The sequence below is a fragment of the Phyllobates terribilis genome, unplaced genomic scaffold, assembly GCF_046119375.1.
Source record: "Phyllobates terribilis strain yellow unplaced genomic scaffold, ASM4611937v1 Scaffold_2__4_contigs__length_985480577, whole genome shotgun sequence".
Classification (NCBI taxonomy): Eukaryota; Metazoa; Chordata; class Amphibia; order Anura; family Dendrobatidae; genus Phyllobates; species Phyllobates terribilis.
The window spans coordinates 289,660,197-289,687,724 of record NW_027362762.1 but is presented as its reverse complement, the minus strand read 5'-3'; the positions used below and the strand labels follow the sequence as shown (position 1 = coordinate 289,687,724).

Sequence of the window (27,528 nt, the reverse complement as noted above, 5' to 3'; positions counted from 1 at the left end):
TAACACTATCTGCAGACCAAGGTGGAACCCACCAGCGTCTTATCACTTATCCCCCCCCCCCCTATTTCTGACTTTGCATCAGGTTAATGAATCCCATGCGCCACTTTGAAGAATTTGGCACCAAAAAAGGCAACTAATACCACAGTACACCTAAAGGTGGTTTGCACGTTAATGATCAGGCCAATTTTTACAATTCTGACCACTGTCACTTTATGAGGTAATTACTCTGGAACGCGTCAACGTATTCCCCTGATTCTGAGATTGTTTTTTCGTGACATATTGTACTTCATGATTGTGGCAAAATTTCTTCAATATGATTTGCGTTTATTTGTGGGGAAAAAAAAATCAGAAGTTTGGTAAAAATTTTGCAATTTTCAAACTTTGAATTTTCATGCCCTTAAAATCAGAGAGATATTTCTTAACTATTTTGTGTGACATAACATTTCCCACATGTCTACTTTACATCACAATTTTGGAACCAAGATTTTTTTTTTTGTTAGGGAGCTATAAGGGTTAAAAGTTGACCAGCGATTTCTCATTTTTACAACAAAATTTACAAAACTTTTTTTTTTTGGGACCACATCATATTTGAAGTGACTTTGAGGGGTCTTTATGACAGAAAATACCCAAAAGTGACACCATTCTAAAAACTGCACCCCTCAGGGTGCGCAAAACCACATTCATTAACCCTTCAGGTGCCTCACAGGAATTTTTGGAATGTGGAAGAAAAGAAATTAACAATTAACTTTAACAAAAATGTTACTTTAGACCCCAATTTTTTTAATTTTCGCAAGGATATCAGGAAAAAAATGGACCCCAAAATTTGTTGTGTATTTTTTCCTGAGTAAGCAGATATCCCATATGTGGGGGAAAACCACTGTTTGGGCACACGGCAGGGTTCAGAAGGTAAGGAGCGCCATTTGACTTTTTGAATGTAGAATTTGCTTGAATAATTATATTGTGTTTGGAGAGCCCCTGATGTGGGGGGTTTCCATTGTTTAGGCACAAGTGACACCATTTTGGAAACTAGATTTTATCAAGGGGTATAGTGAACATTTTGAACACACAAGTACAACATAGAATTTGATAACATTAGGTCATCATATTGAATAAGTTGTCATTAGTCATTAGCTACTTGAGTTTGCATCGGGTGCTCGGGTATGCACAGAGTATAGCGGGTGCTCGAGTGACGTGCTCGAGTCCCCGCCCCGTCTGTTTTATGGTTATGACACCCAAAAGCAAACATTTGGGGGATCGCTCATGCATGGCAGGCAATCCCTGCGCAAGTTTTATTTGGCTGTATAACAGCTGCAACACATATGGGGTGGAGACTAGAGCATGTCACCCGAACACCCGCTATACTCTGCATACCCGATGCAAACTCAAGTAGCGAGCACCTGCACTGAACATTAGTCGCCATATCGTCATAGTCTTTTTTTTTTTCTCTTTACTTTTGAAAAAATCCCAACCCTAGCACAACCCAAACCCCAAAACCACACCCAACACACAACCCAACCCAAACCACAACCCAACCCCAGAGTTTATTTTTCATGCTGTTCCTCATGCGGTATAAGTGATTAGACGATTTACTCTTCAAGTCCGTGCGATTACAGCGATACCAGATTCATATCGGGGTTTTATGTTTGGCAGCTGTCATACACTAAAAGACGCTTTTTTGCAAAGACTAGTTTTTCCAATCATTTTTCCATACTTCGGCCTACAGAGTCGTCATGTAAGGGCTTGTTTTTTGCAGGACGAGTTGTCGTTTTTTGTTTTTTTTTTGGTACCATTTTCGGGCAAATTATATATTTTTTGATCGCTTTCTATTCCGATTTTTAGGAGGCAGAATAAACAAAATATAACAATTCAGGAATTTTTTTTTTTTTTTTTTATGCTGTTCCGCGTGTGGTAAAATTGATCAGGCAGCTTTATTCTTGCCGCTGTTACACAATAACTATTTTATAGAAAAAAATATATATTTTTGCATCGCTTTATTCTGAGAGCTATAACTTTTTTGTTTTTCAGCTGATGGAGCTGTATGGCGGCTTGTTTTTTATGGGACAAGATGACGTTTTCAGCGGTACCATTTTTATTTACATTTATCTTTTTCATCTGGTTTTATTCCATTTTTTGATTGGCGGTATGATAAAGCATTGTTTTTTTTACCGTGTTCACTAAAGGGGTTAACTAATGGGACCGTCTTATAGGTCAGGTCCTTCTGGACGTGGCGATACCAAAAATGTGTACTTTTGTTTTTTTTCATAATAATATTTGTTACAGTATATTTTTAATTATTTTTAAATTTTTTAATTTTTTTTTGTTATATATATTTTTTTTTTTAAAAATTACATTTTGTTTCCACTTTTATACTTTGTCCCAATATGGGAATTTCATTTTTTGCAGGCTGATCGCTTGCATAGCATAGAGAGGCAACAGCGTCCTTATGCTATGCGGGCTGTCAGCCCTGCACTGGCACAAGTTAGATAGATCATGCACTGCGCACGATCTATCCAACTTCCTTATGCCTGGTGACCTGGATGTCGTCATGACGACATCGGGTCACCATGGCAACGATCGGGACCCTGCGCTGACAGTGTGGGATCTCCGATCCAAGGTAAGAGGGGCGCTCTTACCTCTGCCTGCTCCCGCGATGCTGTGATGAACTTCGATCGCAGCATTTCAGGGTTTAGTGTGCCGAAAGCGGTTCGGGACCACTCCTGGCACATAGTAGCGGGTGTCAGCTGTTAGAATCAGCTGATACCCAGAGGCATTCGCACCCGCACAGCCTCTGCCAAGGTGTGATACGTACCTGGTCAATAAGGCCCAGGTACGTATTATTACACCCTACTCCAGCATTTTTTTTTTTTTCATTTCAGCGCTGGAGTTGTGCAACTAATGTAAGTTCCCTGCCACTAGTCTTATACTTCCCAGTTGCCGTCGTCATCTTTTATCGGCGCTGCTCCAGGCAGTTTGTGATGGAGCTCCAGTGTTTGCTGGGTGAGCTGGAAGTCACTACTCGGTGTAGCTCTATGAGGCCAGAAAAAGGATCTCATAGAGCTTGTGGCCATTACCTATGACTTCCCGTCAGTCAGGAGATGTGGTGACAAGATGGTGGCGCGGGACTGGAGCAGAAGACAGCGGCTGGTAAGTATAAAACTAGGGTCAGGGAACTTGGCGCTGAAACAAAAAACGCTGGAGTGGTGATTTGAAAACCCCTGCAAATGAGTAGTGAAATGATATATATAACTCTAAACCCAAGTATAACAAAATGTCCAATGCAGGTCATACACAAACACTAGAAGAGCCTTGTGTGCTGGACATCTCCAGTCATTGACAATCCAAGTATAAACAATACATAGGAGCCCATGCTTGTCATCCTCATTGTCTGTGTAGGTTTGAAAAGGAGTTGACACATTAGCAGACCAATAAACTTCAGAACTCCAAGTTGCAAGTAAAATGAAAGTTTATATATGAACTTGTATCACAGACATTCAGATCAAGCCAACGTTTCGGTCCGTATGTGGCCTTTATCAAGGTAAGCATGATCCCGGTTAGGATATCATTAAACCCTCTGACACGCGTTTCGCCAATTGGCTTCCTCAGAAAGGGTGTCACTTGGAGTGCTGAAGTTTATTCTTCATTTAATGTGACTTCCATACTTCTGAGCACCCCCTCAAGTACAGTTGAGCGACACCTATCATCTAACATAACAGACCAGTAATAAATCTTGTACAACTAATCAGCATTCTCCTCGATCATGTGCTAATAGAGATGTCTAGATAAGGAGGTGACTACTAAAGACCCCGTCACACATAATGAGATCGCTAGCGAGATCGTTGATACGTCACGGTTTTCGTGACACAATAGCGATCTCGCTAGCGATCTCGTTATGTCTGACAGGTAGCAACGATCAGGCCCCTGCTGTGAGATCGCTGATCGTTACAAAGCTTCCTGGACCATTCCTGGGTCGTTGCGCTCCCGCTGGGCAGTGTGCATCGCTGTATTTGACACCTTATCAACGACCTCATTAGCGATTCAGAACTGAGACACGTAGGCGTGCATAAATTGGACTTTTCCGCGCCCCTCGTCCCCGATTGGTGGTCGCTACTGCGTCCTTGTTTTTCGGATCCCACCAGCGTTCTCCGGCTGTGACTCCACTTTGAAGAAATCAGACATCTTTAGCGAGGCAAGTATTGTTTGGGGTCTCAAATGAGTTTCCATTTTTAATTCATTTATAGGACATCTACCAATTATCTGCTATCATTGCTCTTCAGGGAGGGAGGGCTTGGCTTCTATCTGTATATATATGCTTTTGCATGGGCAGATATTTTAGGGGTCTCGTGCACACACACCCACACAGCACGTTTTCTGACATGCTGTCCTGGCCAACCGCTTCAGAGTATTTCACACGCCAATTAACATGAAGCTTAAATCAATGGACTGTTGTTTTGGCCTGTTGCACGCTTCACAACTTTCTTCGTCGACGTGATGCAATTACGTACTGTCCGCCTGGCTTCGTGGACTCTGTGGTCCGAGCCAATGGGGAAGTGGAGCTCGGTGAATGGCGTGCAAACGATCCTGCAATTGCAGGCCTTCAACCAGTGGGACATGGCAGAAGCACCCATGATGCGAAGACCTGCCGCGACAACTACTGCCAGTATTTTAACGGTCCTGGTGCTGTTCCTTGGCAGCATCAGAACCTATAGTGGGCAACTACTCATGTTTCTACACTACTGACATTTCTGTACTGATGTGTCTAATAAACTGTGTGTTCTACTATGCAAAAGCTTTGTTTCTCATTCTTTCAGTAGTAGCAGTAGTCACCGCAGTAAGCAGTCTATAATAAATATATATGTATGTATGTGTGTGTGTGTGTATGTATATATTTATATATTTATTATACACATACATACATATACAGATACATACATACACGCATATACATTCGTGTACTCATATGTAAACAGATTCATCCATGTACTCATACATATTTTTAAGTACATAAATATATACACACACACACACACACACACACACACACACACACACACACTCATATACACATAACTATATATACACATACATACTCTCAAACATACAGATATGCATACACATAAATGGCCATTTACATCTCTATGTATATATTCATATAAATATATGGACATCCATACATCTGTACAGGAACAATGCACACACCAGTGTTCCCGTCTGACCGGAAACGCAGTAGCGATCCCATCTGACCGGAGAAGCAGTAGCGATGTTAAACCAAGGCCGCCCAATCAGAACGCAGTAGCGTCCACCAATCGGAGATGAGGGGGCGTGGAAAAGTGATTTTATGCACGCCTTTGTGACACAGTACAGTCCCTATCAAGGTGTGGATATTTCAACTATCCGCTGTGTGAAAGCGTCCCAACGACCGCCGAGATCGTTAGTTAGATCGTTGGGAAGTTCTGCATGTTTGACAGCTCCCCAGCGATCACGAAACGACTGTCCAGCGATCCCGAAACCGTGACGTAATAACGATCTCGTTATGTGTGACAGGGCCTTTAGGGAGACTAAGCTGGAGAATGTCTTAATGCGCATCACAGGTTTCTTAAGCTTTGTCTTAATCAACACTGTATGAGTAACATGAGCAAATATTCCCAGGAACGATAATAGTGTATTCTAAAACAGGCTGCCAATTAGCAAAATGCTCCGTTGTCGGGTGAAATGATCTTCTGGTTTGAACAGATCATCATTCTCAGCAACAAGCTGTCCTGTGTAAACATGACCTGCACTGCTGAGAACAATGGCAGCCTAAACACACTGAAGGGTCTACTACACATCTGAAGCGGAGCGGTCTGCGCGGGTATTACACAAAGGATGAGAAGCAAACATGTTGCTGGTGGGTGGTGGTTTAATGCTGCGCGTGGTACAGTGTAGATCGCCCTTAGACGGGCCAACCGCTCTTCAGATGCGCAGTGAAAAGTCAATAACCAATCATTCAGGGCAGACATTGCACAGGGCGATGAGCTGCCGAGAACAATGATCTTTTGGTTCTCTTCTTGGTCGGTGACCGGCAGCCAGTTTACATTCCACAATTTAGTATTCCTAGGAAAGCTCGTTCACCATAATCGTGCAGTGTAAATGCCCCTTATGACAAAGCTGAAGAAGGGAAGAAACCTGCGATGCACTCAAGACATTTTCCAGCTGTCTGCTTTCACTCCATGCAATTGTCTAGTGATTTACCGCCTCCTCCCGATGTCACTTTTGATCTGCTGACATTCTGCGGACCTGTAAAGAATGGCTGTGACCTAGATGTGCTGCCAGAAACTCAGCCCACGACTACCAGGGACATGTTTAATGGAGGATCTGAAAGTTAAGATATTGAATTTTCCCCAGGTAATTACTTGTTTTGAAGACTTTGCTGAACTTTTCCTCTAAGTGATGTCTGCTGTGGCCGGCACAAAGACTGCTCTTCTTAATCTAACTTTCACTCCTTGATAATGATTTACAAAAAATTGTGACATGATTACAGGGAGGAAAAGGCCGGGAAACACTTTATATTTCCCAGTTTTACCTTTAGTGTCTTTCCCTGATTTATATAGTGTGTTATACTAATGGTCAATCAAAGTAATACTAGTCTGTGCCAAATGAAAAGAACTAAACTCGCATCTCTGGAGTTTATCATGTATTACTGAGCAGACAACGTTATCAAATGAGGAACCAAATAAAGACTACACATAAACTGTTGTGCAAGCAACACATAATACCATCCAGCCCATGATAATGACACGGACAATTCCGAACCTGGTTCATCAATCTCATCAGAACAGAAAATAAATTAGGTACAGTCACATTTGTTGTTATGTAGTTGACTTGGCCGATTTTGCAATCATTTAGGAAAGTTGAGTGGAAATTAAAATAACGCCCATATAAGTTGTAACCCAACTTTTTAAAGAAAAGAAATAAAAGCGATGTGGTAAATCTTCTACAACTTGAAAAGGTGGAATCTAAGAGGAATATCATAATCTTTGGATCATAAGCGAGAAAAGGAGATTTTTGTGTACTCACTGTAAAATATCTTTCTCTAAGCCTCTAATTGGGGGACACAGGACCTTGGGTGTATGCTGTCTGTCCAATAGGAGGCGACACTAAGCTTAAACTGAAAAAGATTAACTGGTGGCTCCTCCCCTGCAGTATACACCACCTGAGGGCGTTAGCCATCTTCAGTTTTGTGCAAAAGCAGTAGGAGGAACGTAACATGGATAACATAAATATGCCTAAAAGGCAACTATGTATCAACATGCCTATAAGGAAACTATGTACGAGCTCAAGAAAAAACACCAATATGAGAACTCAAAGGCCCGATACAGGCAACAAGGTGGGAACTGTGTCCCCCAATTAGAGGCTAAGAGAAAGAGATTTTACGGTGAGTACACAAAAATCTCTTTTACTCTGTCGCCTCATTGGGGACACAGGACCTTGGGACGTCCCAAAGCAGTCCCTGGGTGGGAAGCAATGGACGAATATTGTGTAGACAGGCCCCTATTATTGGGGCACTGCCGCCTGCAGGATACGTCTACCCAGGCTCGCATCTGCCAAGGATTGGGTATGAACGCTGTAGTGCTTGGTAAACGTGTGTAGACTAGTCCAGATGGCTGCCTTACACACTTGTTGCTCCGAAGCCTGGTGCCGAATGGCCCAGGAGGCCCCTACCGCACGCGTAGAGTGTGCCGTAATACCTGCTGGAAGAGGAGAATTTTTGAGGCGGTAAGCCTCTTGGATGGTGGATTTGATCCACCTAGCAAGGGTAGCTTTGGAAGCTGGCAGACCCTTGCGGCCGCCTTCCAGAAGAATGAAGAGAGAATCAGACTTCCGGAAGGGCGTAGTCCTAGACACATAGATACGCAGTGCCCTGACAAGGTCAAGCGTATGCAAAGCCTTTTTCACTCTATGAACCGGAACCGGACAGAGGAATGGTAGTGAAATTTCTTCATTGAGATGAAAGCTGTATACAACCTTCGGAAGGAAGGATGGAACCGTACGAAGGACTACCTTGTCCTGGAAAAAAATCAGGAAAGGCTGTCTGCAGGAGAGTGCCGTGAGTTCAGACACCCTGCGTAGCGAGGTGATTGCCACGAGGAAAACCACTTTCTGGGATAGAAGACGGAGTGGGACTTCCCTAAGGGGTTCAAAGGGTGTTTCCTGTAATGCTGTCAGAACCAGGTTGAGGTCCCACGCTTCTAGAGGTCGTCTGTAGGGGGGAACCAAATCGGGAAACCCCCTGGAGAAATGTTCTTACTTGCGGTTTATGAGCAATGCATTTTTGAAAAAGCACTGAAAGAGCTGACACCTGGCTCTTAAGGGAGGCCAGGGATAGTCTGGATTCCAGACCCGATTGGAGAAAACCGAATACCCTGGGTAGGGAATAAGGGAGTGGGGTCTGGTTACGAGGTTCGCACCAGGTAAAGAAAGTTTTCCAGGTACGGTAGTAAATCTTGGCAGAGGTTGGTTTTCGTGCTTTGATCATGGTTTTAATGACGTCTGGCGAAAAACCTGCCTAGGTTAGAACCCAGGTCTCAATGGCCACGCCGTCAAATTGAGGGCCTCTAAGTTCTGGTGATAGAAAGGGGCCTTGTGACAGAAGATCCGGGCGGTCGGGAAGATGCCAGTCGTACGATGTCGGCGTACCATGTACGCCTGGGCCAGTCCGGTGCGATTAGGATGGTTGGAACTCCCTCCAGTTTGATCTTTCTCACCACTCTGGAAATCAGGGGGAGAGGTGGAAAAATGTACAGGAGCTGGAACTAGGTCCAGTCCTGAACCAGGGAATCCGCCGCTAGAGCTCTCGGGTCGCGGTTCTGGCCATGAAGTTGGAGACTTTGGCATTGAGGTGAGACGCCATTAGGTCCACGTCCGGAGTGCCCCAACGATGGCAGATCTGTTGGAAGATTTCGGGATGGAGAGCCCACTCTTCCGAGGCTATTCCTTGTCGGCTGAGAAAGTCTGCTTCCCAGTTGTCTACACCCGGAATGTGGACCGCAGAGATAATGGAGCTCGTTTTCTCCGCCCAGTGAAGGATGCGTGTCACCTCTCGCATCGCTCTGGCACTGCGGGTTCCCCCTTGGTGATTGACATATGCCACGGCCGTGGCATTGTCCGATTGTACTCGGATGTGAGAGGCTGCCAGTAAGTGATGGAAGACTCTCAACGCCAGGAGGATGGCACGAATCTCCAGGATGTTGATGGGCAAGGTTACTTCCGCTGGGGACCACTTGCCCTGTGGTGTAGGTGTACTGCACCCCAACCCGTTAGGCTTGCGTCGGTGGTCAGGACCTTCCATTGACCTGGGAGAAAAGATTTCCCTTTTGTTAGAGAGGTCCGGTTGAGCCACCAGTGAAGGGACTTCCTGGTTGACGACGTCATCTGGAACTTCCTGTCGAGAGAAGAAGGGTTCCTGTCCCATGACTTGAGACTGTCTAGTTGGAGAGGTCTGAGGTGAAGCTGGGCAAATGGAACCGCTTCTATTGCCGCCAGCATCCTGCCAAGGACTCTCATTGCAAACCGGAGAGATCGAGGGGGTTTGCTGAGAAGGGTGCGAACTCCTAGATGGAGAGGCAGTGCCTTGTCTTTGGGGAGAAGCACTAGGCCTTTGGAGGTATTGAATAGCATTCCCAGGAATGTCAGAGACTGGTTTGGGGTTGGTGATGACTTTTGTAGGTTGACTAACCAACCCAGACGACTCAGGGTGTTGATTGTGATTGAGACACTGAGCTCGCAGTCCTTGAAGGTAGAAGCCTTGACGAGAAGATCGTCCAGGTATGGAAAGACTACTATGCCTCTGGAGTGTAGAAAGTGCATGGTGGCTGCCATGACTTTGGTAAACACTCTGGGGAGCCGTGGCGAATCTGAACGGGAGAGCCACGAACTGGTAGTGGTCCTGGTCGATTGCGAACCTGAGAAATCTCTCATGGGCAGGTGCAATCGGTATATGCAGGTATGCATCTTGTATGTCTATGGAGGCGAGATATTCTCCTTTTTCCATAGATGCAATGATTGACCGGAGGGACTCCATACGGAAGTGACGTACTCGTACATATTTGTTGAGTTGCTTTAGGTCTAGTATGGGGCGTACCCCTCCTCCTTTCTTGGGGACTACGAAAAGATTGGAATAGAACCCCTGGAAGCGCTCGGCTGCGGGAACAGGTATTATGACTCGTGCTTGAAGAAGCGATGAGACCGCTTGGTGGAAGGCGCAAACCTTTACTGGCGATTTTGGGGGAACAGATATAAGGAGTCTGTTTGGTGGGTTGGAAGTGAACTCTATTTTGTATCCTGAAGACACTAGTTCCCTGACCCACTTTTCTTCTGTAATAGGTAGCCAGACTTGATGGAAGAGTAAAAGTCGGCCTCCTACAGGTGGAGTGTCTTCCTGAGTCCGTGAGTCATGATGAGGAGAAATTCTTAGATTTTCCTCCTTTTGATTTTGAGTGGCCTGCATTTGACTGCCAGGATTTGTCAGACTTTTGTGTCGGCCTCGAGTCTTCCTTGCGTGTGAAGCGGCTGTTATTTTGTGGTGGCCGTGAAACGGACCAGCCGGAAGAGTTCCGAAAGGATCGGAAGCGAGCTTGGTTACGCTTGTTATAATTGCGCTTGGGTTTCAGTTGGGGAAGAGAGGTACTCTTACCCCCTGTGGCATTGGATATCATCGTGTCCAAGCTTTCACCAAAAAGTCGACTGCTGAGGTATGGAAGGTGCGTGAGGGACTTCTTTGAGGCTGCGTTCGCTTTCCATTCACGCAGCCAAAGGATACGCCGAATTGTGATGGCGTGTGAAATTGCGGCTGCTGCACCCCTTGCAGAATCCAGAGCTGCGTGAAGCATGTAATCTGCCAAAACTGCTATCTGAACTGCTTGGTCCGACAGTTCAGGGGCAGAAGCTTGGAGGCCGGTTTGTAGATTTTTTGCCCAAGCCAGTATGGCCTTGGCTGCCCAGACTGAAGCGAAAGCAGGGGCTAGGGAGGCCCCTGTGGTTTCACAAATTGAGCGAGCCATACTTTCTACCTGCCTGTCTGCTGCATCCCTAAGGGTTGAGCTATCTGGCAGTGAAAGAAGGGTCTGTGCTGCCAGTCTGGAGACTGGGGGGGTCCACTGCTGGTGGGTCTGCCCATTCTTTGGTGGTTTCCTTTGGAAAGGGGTAACGGGCCTCCAGAAACTTGCGATTGTTAAGCTTCTTGTGAGGCTGTGAGAATTGTTTTGTGAGGATAGATTTAAATTCTGGATGATCCAAGAAAACCTTAGGTGGTTTCAGAGCTCCTTCAAATGAAATCTTATTTTGTGGTGCGTCCGGGATCGGATCAGAGATGTCCAGCACCCGTTGTATGGACGAGATTATGTCCTCAACTAGCGCTGCATTGCTAGGTGGGATTGGAGTTAGGGATCCATCAGTTTCCTTGTCTGAGTCAGAATCGCAGACGCCTTCTGACTCCTGTGTATCACTAAGGTGTGTCCTAGGTGACCCAGAATGAGGGATTTCTCTGGACGGAGATTGGTGCGGAGAAATATCATGTCTGTGCCTGGTAGGGGACTGTGTAGATGATCTGTGACTACGGTATCTCTCCCTAGACAGGGATGACCGTGTGCTATGGGATGACGCAGATGAGCGTGACCTATGGGTGCGCTTGCGTCCTGACCTTGACATGGATGTGCCTGGGTCAGTATGTGACTGAGTCCGGCTTTCCCTTTTTTGGGTAGCATTCATAGTCGAGGTATGGCTTTGCAGAGCCTGAAGCAATTTGGAGGTCATGTTATCTATGAACTGTGTCATAGATTTTGACATTTGAGTGACCCATTCCGGCGTAGCATTAGACACTGAAGGGTTGGTAGGGGCTACTTGGGACTCTGGCACAGTAGTGTGAGTACAATCCTTGCAATGCAGATATGTGCTGCCACTGGGAAGAGCATTACTGCAGGCTTCTCACCACTCTGGAAGAGCAGTCCTGCCTGGTTTTCTTAGACTTTGAGCCCGGCATAGTGCACCTGGAGTGGCTATGCAAGAGGGCTAACTGTGCAGAGGAGGATACAGAGTAATAAAATTCACAGCTGAGGTAACTCAGACTGTGAACTTACCCCACCAATGTGCCCCTGTGAACAGCGCTGAAAGAGCCTGGTCCTGTGCCTCCCCGGAGACTTGGCTGGCCTGTATGCGTCCTGCAGCTTATGATGGCCACCGTGGCTCTTCTCCTGCTTGCAGAGATGAAGGCGAAGGGGGGCGGAACGCTGCAAGGGCGGCAGTTGCTATGGAGATGCGCGCCCTGCAGCCTAGATCCGCCCCCTGTGTGACACCGCAGTGAGTAAAAATAGTCATCCGGGGGGGCAGAAAATGGGCGGCAGCTTCGGCTAGGCCGAAGCCGCGGTGTAAATTTATTTTCTATGCCCAAAAGGGCTCCAGGCCAGCGCGGTAGTCGGGGGGGGGGGGGGGGGGGGGGGGGTCGGATCAGAACCGGACCCCCCCCGGATTGAAAGGCAGAATGGCGGTGGGGACATAAGTGGAAAGGGGTCTCTGAAAAGAGTCCCCCTTAGGCGCTTAAGATGAAAAGCTGCTGCAGGTGCAGGGCCTGTGAAGGTCTGTGCCTGTGTGTGCCATGGCTGCCTGCACTCCCCCCGGCTCCTACAGGATCTCACAGACAGACTGGGGCTCCTGTATTGCTGCTGGTCCTCGGCTGCGGTGTGCTGGCTGGTGAGAGCTGCAGATGCTGCCATCCAGGCCCTACCTGATGGTGTCTCAACCTAATACTCCCAGGGGGGATTAGGGAGGGTGTCGCTGTCACCTGTCAGGGGGCTTTGTCCTCGCCTCAACTTCGGACCAAGACCGAGGGAATTGGGGAAGGAGGGGGGTTCTCAACTTCGAGCCCGACCCGAGGGGCCGGAGAAGGGGCAGCATGGTGGCTACGCCATCTCAATTTCAACTGTGCACCCCTAGTAGGGGGCAGAGGAAGGAGCCATGCCGGGGGTCTCTTAAGAGACCCTCTTTTCTTCATCTGTAATCCCGTGCTGAAGCGAGGGACGAGTGAAGGTCTGAGGTGTGCCTCCTTGCGACACTAAGCAAAAACTGGAGTAGGCTGATGCCGTCCGGGGGTGTATACTGCAGAGGATGAGCCACGCTTAATCTTTTTCAGATAAGCATAGTGTCGCCTCCTAGTGGACAGCAGCATAACACCCAAGGTCCTGTGTCCCCCAATGAGGCGACAGAGTAAAATAAAATATCTTGTGAAATGACCCTTAAAGGGGTATTCCCATCTCCAAGATCCTATCCCAATATGTAGTAGGTGTAATAATAATAATATTAGCAAATGCCTCCAATTAAAAATGTAGTATAGTTTTTCTGATTCGTTATGTCTTTCCTCATGTGCAGGCATTTCAGGACCTTAGGTATCCATGGTTACGACCACTAGCAGCTAGCTAACTAACTGTAACTTTATCAGTGGACATAACCCTGGATACCTAAGGTCCTGCAGTGCCTGTACATGAGGAAAGACAAAGCAAATAAAAAAAAACTATGCTACATGTCTAATTGGAGGTATTTGCTAATATTATTATTACTACTACACCTACTACATATTGGGATAGGATCTTGGAGATGGGAATACCCCTTTAATCTTACAGTCAGTCCCTCACTGCTACCTTTAAGATCAGCCATGGTCTTAAGCCCCAGTCTCACATAGTGAGATCGCTAGCGAGATCGCTGCGGAGTCACGGTTTTGGTGACGCAACAGCGACCTCACCAGCGATGTCGCTATGTGTGACACTTTGCAGCGATCAGGCCCCTGCTGTGAGGTCGCTGATCGCTGCAAAATGTCCTGGACCATTTTTTGGTCTTTGCCCTCCCGCTGGTCAGCACACATCGCTGTCTGTGACCAGCGTTCAGGCTGGTAACCATGATAAACAGCGGGTTACTAGGGGCACACGCGCACTTAGTAACCCGCTGTTTATCATGGTTACCACTCTGCTACGGTGAGCGGTAACCTCCGGCTTCAGCAGGCTGGTAACCAGGAGCAGGACATCGTGGAAAGATTCTTTCCACGGTGTCCCTGCTCCCCTGATCGTTGGTGAGCCTGCCTGTTTGAAAGCTCACCAGCGACCACATAGCGACGCAGCAACGATCCCTGACAGGTCGTATTGTTGTCGGGATCACTGTGGCGTCGCTAAGTGTGACGGGGCCTTTATTCACAAGCTTCAACAGATGGATTAGTGCATCTCTGCAGCACGTAATGCTGGCTCTGTCTCATGATTGGTAGTCATTTACCCTCGATAGTTATTACAATGTATCAATAATGTTTAGACTACTCTAATATTAACCTATTAATGAATAACAGGTTTAGTACATTTCCAGTTCCAATTTTCTCTAGTCTAAACCCTTGTGCTTCCTGTGGTCTGAAAGATAAATATATTCAAAGCTGTGTTTATTCAATTGAACAATGTAAGTTAAATCTAAAATAGTCGATAATAAAGTTGACAAACCTACATAGACTCCCAGTACATTTTCTATAGGCTGATTACAAGGCTCAACGACAGCATAACCGACGGAAAGAATAAGAAAATGCTTCTTCATGCCGTTATCTCAAAGATCTTCAGCAATGATAAGCAACTTGTACTACAGGTTTGGTGAGCATAAAGGACTCGGTATGAACAGTCATTCTGTGCTGACAAAGTACAGGCGCTGGGTGCACAAAGGTGTGGCCAATCATTTACATACACCTTCCCACCATCTCCACCTCCCCCCAATCCTTTGACTTCATAGGGCCAGAGAAGGGTGGCGATAAATGGAAAACAAGCAGGTTGGAAGGTGTATATAAAATGAGTGGCCCCGCCGTGAAGCACCAGCGCCTGTACTTTGTTTGAACAGTCATTCAGTGCTGACAGATTCCCTTTAAAGGAAGTTTGTCACCACACAATGACTCTCTGTGCATCATGGCAGGGTCAATCATTTAATTGTACTCTACTATTTGTTTTCCCCCCCTCTATCTCCACCACCCCTCTTTGATTGACAGCTCTGGCATTATAGACAGCGAACGATGGAAAACAAGTAAGTGGGAAGGTGTAGTTAAATGTTTGGTCACGCCAAGGGTGCACTGAGTTCCTGTACTTTGAACAGTTATTCTGTACTGAAAGACTCCCTTTAACTATTTCAGGACCGCCCGTAGACTATAAACATCTGGGCGGACCGCATTCAACTCTGCAGTGATGTTCTAAACAGCAACTACAAAAGATTGTGCAGTTGCAGCAGCCAGATGTTAAACACAGCTGGACTCCCATAGAGAAGGCAGAGAGGGTTTACCACCTTCTCTATTGCTGTATACACAGCGCTGAACAAATGCTGTATATACAGAATAGGAAGCTCTGACACCGCTTCCTGCTCTGTACTTTATAAAAAAGTAATAACGTAAATGGTCTGGTATTAAACTGGTTAATGAGGATGGACCGGTCACCAGCAGTGACCAGTTTTTGCTCTTATTTTATTACTACTGCTCCCCTGTGTGTTTTTTTTTTCTTTTATGTAGTGCTAATTTTTATGGTCTTTACCAAGGGGACTTAGCTCACAGGATTCTCTGGGGCATTTCTTTAGCCTGCTCTACATTCTTACCCTGTGAGCCACATCTTCTTGTAAAGAACATAAAATTCACACTAAATAAAAAAAGTCCCTATATTTCAAGAACTGTACAGAAAATTAAAAAAAAACAAAAAAAAACCTAATACTCAGAGGAACAGCGGGTATAAAATAAAAGCTGGTGACTTTGATCTGCTGAAAGGACCTCTTTAAAAGATTGTATAGAAGCAGAAAAACATGGCTGCTTTTTTCTAGAATAATAACGCCACTGTCCATGGTTTGTGGCAAGCATTGCCACTAGGGTCCACTGAAGGGAACTGCAATATTGCACAGAAGCTATGGACAGGTATGTTGCTGTTTACTGGAATAACGCAGCCATGCTTTTTTTTTTAATCCTGGACATCCCTGATAAACCTTCGTATTTAGGAATAAACTTACCACTTTTTTAAAGTCCTCTTCTGCTTCATCCAACTTCCCTTGTTTCAATAGTAATTGCCCTCTCTGTAATCTTGCCTTAAAAAAAAAAAATATATATTACTTTTAGTCAAAATCTTCAGTAACATACAAGTCCCAAGTGACCTTATACAAGTTATAACCAGAAACTAAAGATGTAAATATAATTGGCTGCAGTGGTGTCTTATGCACAATAGCTACATTGGCTCTGTCATGTACAATTTACCAGTGCGCACATCTCATCTCGGTCACATCCACCATAACTTGAAGACTCCCTAGTTATGTTTCACATATTTTAGCAAAGGTTTAAGCTTTATGAAGTGGAGATTACAGACAGGAGAATACTTAAGAGGAGGTCGTCTCCTCTGCCCTGCAGTTAAGCTTTGGTGGCAGTACGTACTGATGTAAAGTCTGGTTTCAGCTCAATCACTCGACTTAAATCAGGAATGGCAGCCTTAGATTTGCCCATGGCCAGGTACGCAGTCGCTCTTCTGTAGTATGCTAGGTAGTTATCTGGATCTCCATCTAAAAAACACAGCAAGACACCGAGCTGAAATCCAACAATACTTTGAAATGATTCCAAGCCATAGTATAGAAAGAGAAAGTGCGGTACGTGTGTAGCGGAGTATGAGGCCTCCATAAGGTCCACCACGGAGGAGTGGAGAATACATGCAGACATCACTATAATGGACTGTACTCTAGAGATCAGGGCTGTGGAGTTGGAGCCCATTTTGGTGGAGTCGGTATGAAATGGACCAACTCCAACAATATATAACAAATTGGGTACAGTAGTTCAATGCAGTTTGTGGGGAATATTTTTTCATAAGAATTTGGGAAAGAAATGAAATATCCTATAAATGTCTGTCCTATTCCTGATCTAAGGGTCTAGGCTTTTAGCTGAGATGAATCTGTGCTACAGTAAATTTATCACTTAAACATGAGCCATGTATGAGGGAGTCGGAGTTGGTGACATGGAAATTGAGGAGTCGGATGTTTGGCTTACCGACTCAACAGCCCTGCTAGAGATGCATCATGGGAAAGCTGTACTAATACATACTTCTATACAAGTGCCACAAAATCCCCAACAAATCTGTCGAACGATAGATATTGTCCATGTTGGGTTCCAACAAAAGATAATATGGATAGCCCCTTCAACTTGTTTGTAATAGTATTGTTCTATCTATGGTCACCATTTATCGGCATTAGCTTCATCATCTGCCCAATACTCACCGATAGCAGAATGGAAATGGGATAGAGCATCGGCAAGTTGCCCAGCCGCTAACAACTTCTTCCCCATTTCAAGGTGTTTGTCGACATCTGCGTTTATTCCGCACTGAACACCTGTGTGATAGAATATTAGGACATTATGTGATAATTATCAGCACATTGTGATGATCAGCGCTGAAGGACATGGCGTCTGTTCTGAAAGGCCTGACACTGACACTATTATTACAGTCTATACTGGTTTAAAGGAAACCAGTCATGTTCAAAGAGGTATCTGACCTGCAGGCAGGATGTTATAAAGCAGGAGGGGAGGTCAGATAGTGTCAGTAGAACTTGTATTTCACTTCTTGGAATCCCTTGTATGTGGACGGGCCTACTCAGTGATTGAGAGTCTTCCCTGTATGACTGCATGTAGAGACAGCTGTCAATCACTGAGTAGGCCCGCCCACATGACTCCTATACATATAAACACCAGGGATTTCACTGAATAAAATACTAAATATACTGAATGTGTTCCCACAAATCTATATAATCAATCTGCTCAGCTTCTTCTTTATACCGTGCTGCCCACAGATCAGACTGCATGTACAACATGACAGCCAAAAAACAAAACAGTGCTGTCCATCCCCTAGTGGATATGCTTGGTGTACACACCAGGAGCTTCCCATGGCTTATATGCCAATATTGCTAAAATAGATTATTTCAACCAGCAGTTAAACATACGCTGTTCCTTCTCCGTGGCCTATGGAATACTTCCCATCTCAAAGACGTTTTTGCACTTTAAAGCCACTTTGTGTTATGCAGCAAATTACAGCTTTCCTTCCATTCTCTATTGCTTGTTAACAAGTCATTCAGTTAAGCTGATGAGAAGGCAAAAGGCTTTCATGTTTTTAGCAGGTTCTCATTAAAGGATTGGTCATGTCACTTCTTACCAGCCTGAACACATGGTGTCAATAAAACAAGATATGCTTTCTATAATTAATGAAACCTAATATCTACGTGGGCTTAGCCAGAGAGGTATCACTGTAGGTAATAACTACCCCGGAAGCTTTACCCATGTAATCACTCCAGACGGAGCGTCTGTACACACGAGCAAGACTCTAAGAATGGGGCACGAGAAGTGTTCTCATTAGCTGCATTACCCTTTCAGTACCTGTGGGTGCTACACAAGTACAGACACCACCCACCAAAACTATGACAACTATTTACAATGGTGGCAAGGTATTAAGGAGCACTAATTACCAACTAATACCATATTTTGATGCTCCATTATAACATTAAAAGAAGGTTTGTAGCCGGTGTTTTTTTTCGGTCATAAATTATTTAATGAATGATACAGATCAAAGGCTGGGGGCATTGGATCCCTGTGAAAAGGTAATTGAAGCAGGTTATCTGATGGGGAGCAGACATGGAGTGTGTACACATAGTATTTAACAAGTAGATAACAGTTGTTGGAAGAGCAAACTTTGACTGTGTACAGTCATTGATTACCAAAGAGATGTTAATCAATGCAAAGTGAAGATATCAGCCCAAAGGCAGACAGTCGGCCTCCATATCAGAGACACAATCCATGGATACATCCATAAGCAGGGAACATATTCGTATCTGTGGAAAAAATTGCAAAAGTTTTGGTAGCTGGTAACCCACAGGCGTGCAATATCTCCCTAAATTATGGATATATTATATCTATGTGTGGTATGTACAGAATGTTTGAAGGATGTTCGGTAACATGACTGCCATATTATTTTTCTAGGAAGATCCTGTGGACAAATAAGGCAGACAGTAGAAATATGGCCTAAAACTGGATTAGAATTGAATCTAATCAGCTCTCCCTCTCTTACCTCAATAAAAGGAGGAGTAAGGGGTTTGGGGAGACCCTTTATAACATCTCTACCAAATTTCCTTGTCAGATCTCAGGAGAAGCAATGAGTAATGCAGATCTGTCCATATTCCTCATGGCGTTCTCCTCTGCCAGAAACGCTCACGGATCCAATTTATAAGATGTATCTGTATTTCATCCCTTTTATTTTTATTTATTTTTTGCTTTTATGTACTTATGTCTCTATTATTTCACCTTTTGTAACCTTTTTAAGAACTGTACTCTTTTTGTATACTAAATATAAAATGTAATAAGTTTGGTCCATGTTGCTCTAAACGTACCCAAAATCCCGAGGAGGGTGAATACAGCTTGGTTGTGTTACCCTGTGTATGTCAGAATGCAAGAGTACCTATCAGGAGCTCAGGAAAGCTGGGTGGAATGTGTACCCCAGTGCAAGTGTCTCGCTGGTCGTTCAAAACGGCTAATGGTGGCAGCGAAAAGTGTGGTGTGGATACGAGAACTGGCTGTGGGGTGGGCTTAGCTCACTGACAGACTATTGTGAGAGGTGAGTGGACGAGTGAGTGTGGGAAGCGGAGTCCCCCTTAGCAGTAGCGTCCGAAACACGTGTGTTGCGAGTGAGTCCTGTTTATGACAAATAGGGGGAAGCAGGACCATATTCCCAATAGGAAAAAAAAATTATTGTGCTTTTCTATACAGATGTATGATGGGGCGCCGAAAATACACTACTGTCCTCCATCTGTTGAATGGAGCCACATGGAAACACTGAAGTGCACACCAAAATCTTTTGGATGGCAGAGGCGCATGGGGTATGGACGCTACCGGATAGAGGAGGCGTTGCCCCCCCCAGGGTACGGACGCAACCGGACAGAGGAGGCACTGCCCCCCCCCCCTGGGTACGGACGCTGCCGGACAGAGGAGGCACTGCCCCCCCCCCCAGGGTACGGACGCTGCCGGACAGAGGAGGCACTGCCCCCCCCCCCCAAGGTACGGACGCTGCCGGACAGAGGAGGCACTGCCCCCCCCCCCCCAAGGTACGGACGCTGCCGGACAGAGGAGGCACTGCCCCCCCCCCCCAGGGTACGGACGCTGCCGGACAGAGGAGGCACTGCCCCCCCCCCCCCAGGGTACGGACGCAACCGGACAGAGGAGGCACTGCCCCCCCCCCCTGGGTACGGACGCTGCCGGACAGAGGAGGCACTGCCCCCCCCCCCAGGGTACGGACGCTGCCGGACAGAGGAGGCACTGCCCCCCCCCCCCAAGGTACGGACGCTGCCGGACAGAGGAGGCACTGCCCCCCCGGGGCACGGACGCAACCGGACAAAGGAGGCGCTCCCCCCCGGGGTACAGACACTGAGTACTGTGGAGGGTCCATGGGGAACCCAGCCTGGCAGGTCAGGACTGCACCATACCACGCCTGGGCACAGGACTGCACGGCCTCTCCTCTTACCTTCATACTGGAGATCAAACAAGACAAGCAGGAAGGGGAAGAAGGACAGCAGCTTGCGGGCGCAGGCGCTGGGGGCCACCATGTCTGCACCGTGTGGACCGACACCGCTCGTCCCCGGGACACTGACAGGGAACTGTCCTGCTCCACTTCAACTAGTTCCCAGTAAGTTGAGCCCTGGTCGTGGTGAGCTGCAATTGGACGGAAAGCCAGTAGCTCCACCTCTCTTCTCCAATTGGAGAACGTGGAGCGTTGGCCGCGGAGAGAGGAGGAGCCTAGCGTATAGCTCCGCCTCCTCGCCAGCTTACGGCACGTTGCTTTGCAGAGGTAAACACGCCTCCTCCGGCTCACACTATCGACGTGTGCTGACGTCATGGCTGAGCGGTCCTCTTGTCTGCAGTGTACAGGCGGCCCTCGGGGAGGCGCCATAGAGCAGCGATGTAACGCTGTGTACACGTGTGGTCTGTATATACGCCATTGCGGCCGGCAGCAGTGTGCTTCCAGTCACTGACGGTGACAGACAGTTCCCGGACAGTGCTGCAGGAACAGCTGGCCTCTTAGTGTTCTGTGCCCACCTTATCTTCTTAAAGGGACCACGTACCAAGTGCAGGCGCTCAGTGCATCTTGGGACGGCCAATCATTTATAAGGGCTGTCCACCTCTATGACAAGCCCTTCTTGATCTGAATGTTTAGCGCCTCTAAAATAAAAACATCGTTCCGGCATTGTCGACACTTGCGGTCCCGGGGTTCTCGTGCTGTTGTTGTGACAAGTGACCCCAGTGCCCAATCAGCCTGGCGTCACTGGCCCCGGCTTAAGACAAATTGCACATCAGGAGGAAGTGGGAGCAGCCGGACTCGCTCTTGATTTGTCCTTAGGTGAGTACAGTGACCCCGGTATAAGTGGTTTTATTTTATAGGGGCTAAACATTCAGATGGAGAAAGTGTTGTGGTAGTAGGAGGCGACCCCTCTGAGGGGCAGTTACACTACAAGATCATCGCGAGCGAGCGCTGGACAATCATTTCACCATTATCTTGCAGTGTATACAGGCTGATGGGTAAATGCTCGTTCATCAGGTGAAATCTTTTGGGCTGCGTAAGATCATCGTTCTCGGCGGTGCGTCGTCCTTTGCGGGCAGTGTGACGCCTCGCTCCCGCTCGCTGGCCCTACTCTGAGAGATGGGGGTACTCGGAACCGGGCCTCCTGGCGTACGGTGGATGCAGTCGTGGCCTAGGCCCGGCCCGTGCCCAGGGTCGTCACAGTAAAAATAAGGGCCCGGAGGGACGGTGGTAATCGAGTGGATTAAATGACTACGCCACCTGTGGTGCCTGGTGATTCGCCACCAGCGCTGCGGCAGTCCTCTGAGGCGGGATGTTGTGGCAGCAGAAGATGGTACTACTCCCCACAGGCGGAGCAGGGCCTCAGGGCAGAGAAGACGGATCAGGGGGGTCGTAGTGGGTGGTGCGGTGTGGTGTCGTGCTGAAATAAGGGACCGGAGGCAATGGATGCAGTCTTCCAAGCTTTACTCACGTTGTTAGGTGTCCGCTGCAAGGCTTCTCCTTGCTCCTCACGGCGCGCTGCGGCCACCAGGAAGGGGTTCAGCACACTCCGGGTAGTTCGGGTGCATCAATCAGGACCCCCTGCACCAGAGTGTTCCTAGACTTTCCCACTAGGTCCTCTCCTGTCCGTATGTGGTGCGTGTTACAAGGCTGGGTCTCCCTCTAGCTATACACAGAACAAGGGTACGGGTGGCGACTCCTCTCCGTCCGTTACCCGGTGGGATCCTCTAAGCCTCCGGGCTTTTCTGACTAGGACGTGAAGTAGCAGAGTCAGATATCGGGGGCCGGTACCCCTCTTACGGAGCTTTTCTCCTCTACTCCCCGCCTACGGAGCTTCCTCCTCAGCTCCCCACCTACGAAGCTTCCTCCTCAGCTCCCCGCCTACGGAGCTTTCTCCTCTGCTCCCTGCCTTTGCTTTCTTGCTTCTGGGACCCTGGCCGGGGTGGAGGCGCCAATACTCCACCGCCGATCACTCCACCCCGCTCCTCGTCTCGAGGCCTGAGACCAAGGACCGTAAGCCTCCAGCCAGATGAGGCCCTGCGCTGCCTTCCAGCCGAAGACCCACAACCAAAGACCCTGAACTTAAGATGGCCGCTGGTTAAATATGAATTGGATGAGTGTAACCTAAAGGTGCGTCCTCCACCCTCACCCACTACATGGTTCCCCCCTATCTTTGGTTCCCCCCATCTCCTCTATCCCGGCTGGGGCAGCACTATGGTGCCTTAAAGCCCCCCTCAGGACAGGAGTGGTGTAGTGTTGAATGGATGGCTGAGTCCTGAGAGGTGCTCCACCCTTACCTCGGAGAGGAGATACCACACCTCGGTCTGAGGTGCAGTACCCCTGTGGCGACTGAACCCTCAGGGGCGCCACAGCAGCATGTGCATCCTGAATGGTCTGGTATAGATCGCTCAGTGTGAACAGGAAGGCAAACAATCTCCAGTCTGTAACCGTTCACTGATCGGCGGTGGTGCAGTGTTGCCGGTCAGTCCGGGTTACAGAACTATAGAAATGAAGGGGAAGAACTGCACATGCAGCATACTCTTCACTGGCCGCGGTCACTGCTGCGCCCTGTTCCCCAGATCTCTGCTGGTGTTGGTGCAGTATGCGCATCTATCATATATTTATGGCACACTCTGGATATGCTAAAAAAGAGAGCGATATGACAGCCCATCTCTTGCTCATAAAATTGTGTTAAATACTTTATAAAAATCTCTGTCCTCCCCTGATTCTGCCACTCTTTTCTGGTATGGGCTGCATCACTAGATTACAGAGATATTCATATTTGTTGATTTTGGAGCGCAGTATGTGAAACCTCTGCTTGCAGACCAACTGACTGTTTCTTCAGTCTTCTCTGGGGGCGTACACTTTCACCACTTCCTCCCAGAGGATGCCAGTCACAGCTCAGCAGCATCGGAGACTAATAGACTGTTAGGTCAGCTGGCAGGCTGTGATTGACAGCATCTGAGGGAGGGGTGAAAGCACATGCCCCCAGAGAAGACTGAAGAAACGTTCTGTTGGTCTACAGACAGAGATTTCACATAAAGCGCTTGTAACATCCCTGGCGGCGTGCTTGCATAGTGCACCACCTCCCACTATGCAAGACCGCAATCTTACCTGTCAGTCCAGCCTGCAAACCGTGCTCCAGTTCATGCTGTGTGCATGTCTCTTGACTGACTGCTTAGGGCGGCGGCCCGGTTACTTCCTGATTCTTATAGCTGCTGTGGGCGCACCCCTAATGTGTCTCCAGCCTATTGCTGTGAGTCACTGGATATTTAAACCCCCTCCACCCAGAAAGAGGGGCCTGAGCAACACCTTCACTCAGTTAGTCTTTGCTACTGAATTGCCAGGTCCTGTCCTGTTTCTAGTCTTTCCGCCACTCTGGGGGCTGCATACCCAGACCTGTTATCTCTGACTTCTAGTCTGTTTCCGCCTCTCTGGGGGCTGCATACCCAGACCTGTTATCTCCGACTTCTAGTCTGTTTCCGCCACTCTGGGGGCTGTATACCCAGGCCTGTTACCTGTGACTTCTAGCCTGTTTCCGCCACTCTGGGGGCTGTATACCCAGGCTCGTTCTTGTTTCTCATTGCAGTAGCAGTTCCTGACTGAACTGTATCCTAGCCTGTTACCTGTTTGTCTCTATGTCCGTACCTTCCCTTTTCCTGCAGTATCTGAACCTGCACCTAACTCCAACTCATTGTCTCTGTACTTCTGTTTGTGAGTTTTGTGTCCACTCGCTACTTCATAGGAAGTACCTTGTGTGTATCTGGTTCTGCTTGTCCCTTTTCTCTTCCTCCGTATCTTCCTCCTGTGTTCTAGCCATCTTCCTGTATATTCCAGTCTGTTCCATGTGAACAGAGCCCTGTCCTCTCTGCCTTGTCCACCGCACCTGCGGTTTCGCTCCGCTCTGTCTTGCCCACCGCTTCGGCGGTTTCTCTCTGCTCTGACTTGCTCGCCGCTCCAGCGGCTTCCCTCTGCTCTGCCTTACCCACCGCTCCGGCGGTTTCTCTCTGCTCTGACTTGCCCACCGCTCCGGTGGCTTCCCTCTGCTCTGCCTTGCCCACCGCTCTGGCGGCTTCCCTCTGCTCTGCCTTGCCCACCGCTCCGGCGGCTTCTCTCTGCTCTGACTTACCCACCGCCCCGGCGGCTTCTCTCTGCTCTGACTTGCCCACCGCTCCAGCAGTTTCTCTCTGCTCTGCCTTGCTCACTGCACCAGCGGTTTCTCTCTGCTCTGACTTGCCCACCGCTCCGGCGGCTTCTCTCTGCTCTGCCTTGCCCACCGCTTCGGCGGCTTCTCTCTGCTCTGCCTTGCCCACCGCTCCGGCGGTTCCGCTCTGCTCTGCCTTGTCCACCGCGCCTGCGGTTTCTCTCTGCTCTGCCTTGTCCACCGCTCAGGCGGTTCCGCTCTGCTCTGCCTTGCCCACCGCTCTGGCGGTTTCGCTTTACTCTGCTTGTCTACCGCATCTGCGGCTCTGTACCTGTCTCCCAGTCTGTACTGGACCCTATCCAGCCTGCGCTCCAACCTGCTAGTACCTCCCTGTCTGCACTCCAGCCGTGCTTGCCAGTATCTCCCTGTCTGCATACCAGCCGTGCTTGCCAGTGCCCACCTGTCTGCATACCAGCCGTACTTGCCAGTACCCAACTGTCTGCATACCAGCCGTACTTGCCAATACCTACCTGTCTGTATACCAGTCTAACCTGCCTGTTCCTGCATTCCCCGGTGTGGGTCAACAACTGTGACCGGGGTCTGACCTGGAGTCGCACCTGGTCTCTGCTCGGTTCCTCCTTGGTCCAAGGAGTCCACTAAGCCGCCGTGCGACCTTGGTCGGATCGGGTTGATACTTAATTACGCCCCTCCAGGCACTCCTCGGTTCATGGTACAGTGGGATCACTAATCACGCTCACGCCAGTCAGTCCGGGCGCGAGCTTAACAGCGCTCCGAAATCAACAAACGTCAATATCTCTGCAATGGAGCGACACAGCTCAAAACGGAAAAGTGCAGCAGAATCAGAGGAGCTCAACCTTTCACAAGCTTGCCATATCTAAGTGCTCTTCTTTTTTTAATTTTCTACAACCCTTTTGGAACCAGCTCATGTTTTTCATTTTTGTGCTCTCTTTTTTTCCCTCTTCTACCAAGAACTATATCTTTTTTATGTTTCCGTCGATATAGCTGTATGAGGGCTTCTTTTTTTTGTGGGAAGTGTTATAGTTTTGAATGACACCATTGATTTTACTGTATCATGTACTGAAAATTTTGGGGAAAAATGTGCGGTGAAATTGTGACAATTGCCCTCCATGTGTTTTAAGGTTTTGTTTTAATGACGTTTGTTGTGCTGTAAAAATGACCTGATAATGTGATTCTCCTGCAGCAAATCGCACAAGAACAGAAACTGTGCATATCCGTGATAAAACACAAAGTGACATGCGCTCATGATGTATATGCATATGTAGTACATATAGTGTTAAGGTTTATCTTCTCAATTTGTGGACATCCATGACTACCAGAGGTGTATCTTTGAACTCCTGGAGCCAAATGCAAAATCATTCACAGAGTCCCTTCACCTAACATGTTCCATTACAATACTGGTGCGTTCCTATGTGGCTGAGGGAGTTTTAGGACCCCGGCAACACCTGAAATTCTGCTACTTCTCAATTACTCAGATTTCTCCATTAACCCCTTCCCAACATTTGCAGTATATATACGTCATGGTCGGGAAGGACTTCCCTGCAAATTCAGTATATATACATCATGTCGATCATGTGATCACTGTGACTAAGCGCACTAAGTTTCTCACAGCAGGGAACATGGCGGTGGTGTCCCAGGAGGTGGCGATGCTCCCCCGCAATTACGATCGCTGTAATTGGCTGTTCAATTCTGAACAGCAAATCGCAGTGTTTCTCAGTATTTCAGGCAATCAGAGTAACTGAAACACTGATGTCCAGCCTAGGATCGGTGCTGTAAGAGCACCGATCATAGGCTGGTGTCTAGCAACGCCGACATTACCAGGTCCAGCTTTGATTGGTGCGATCAACGTCATTAAATTCAATCATCATTCAATCAGAGCGCACAGACGCGGTGTAACCTGGCAGTGACCGCCCTGTACAAATCCGTAGCTAGACTGAGGAAGAACAGGGCGGTCACTGCCAGGTCACACCGCGTCTGTGCGCTCTGATTGAGACTCTGTCTGTCTGTACGCCGTGCTAGGCCTTGTGGTGCAACAGAAGCCTGTGAATCGCTGCTTCTACTGATCCTGCTGAAGAAAGAATAGTTACCCCCCCACCCACCCCCAGTTCTGATCAGTACTTTATGGCTGTTTGATTGCTCAATTTTTGGCAGTTTTTTGTGCATCCTGTAGCTGCCGAGCGCTGATCAGTGATGCAAATCACTGATCAACATCCGTGCTCGCTGTTTTCCAGGAATATTTTTTTGTCCCTGTTCATTTTTCTCCCTTCCCCCTTTGCACTACCTCCATGCGTGCATCCTGCAGCAGCCGAGCGTTGATTAGTGAAGTGACATGGCGTCTGCTCTCAATTCCAGTCAATTTTGCTTTGAAAAAGTCAAGCACCTCCTTTCCTTCCAAGCCCTGCCATTGGCCCAAACAGTGGCTTTCTCCCACATATGGGGTGTCAGCGTACTCAGAAATTGCACAACTTTTGGGGTCCAATTTCTCCTGTTAGCCTTGTGAAAATTAAAAAATTGGGGCTAAAAGATAATTTTTGTTGAAAAAATTAGATTTTTTATTTTCACGGCTCTACATTATAAACTTCTGTGAAGCACCTGGTGGTTCAAAGTGCTCACTACAAGTCTAGATAAGTTCCTTTTTGGGGTGTAGTTTCCAAAATGGGGTCACATATTTTTTAGTCTATTTTTTCCTATTACCCTTGTGAACAAAAAAAAAATTGGGGTCTAAAGTAAAATTTTAGT

At 47.6% G+C, this 27,528-nt stretch overlaps 1 protein-coding gene across 1 annotated transcript in view; it reads right to left on the bottom strand.

Moving 5' to 3' along the window:
• The window catches only part of DNAJC3 (DnaJ heat shock protein family (Hsp40) member C3), a 49,274-nt gene extending 28,510 nt beyond the window's left edge, over positions 1-20,764 (bottom strand). Inside the window, exons 1-4 of the mRNA XM_073664151.1 lie at positions 20,553-20,764; positions 17,272-17,382; positions 16,442-16,566; positions 16,027-16,101 (exon numbers count right to left, since the gene is read on the bottom strand). Of these exons, the coding sequence (XP_073520252.1) occupies positions 16,027-16,101; positions 16,442-16,566; positions 17,272-17,382; positions 20,553-20,634 (393 nt within the window). The 5' untranslated portion in view covers positions 20,635-20,764. The remainder of the gene's footprint in view (positions 1-16,026; positions 16,102-16,441; positions 16,567-17,271; positions 17,383-20,552) is intronic.
• Positions 20,765-27,528: the final 6,764 nt, after the last annotated feature.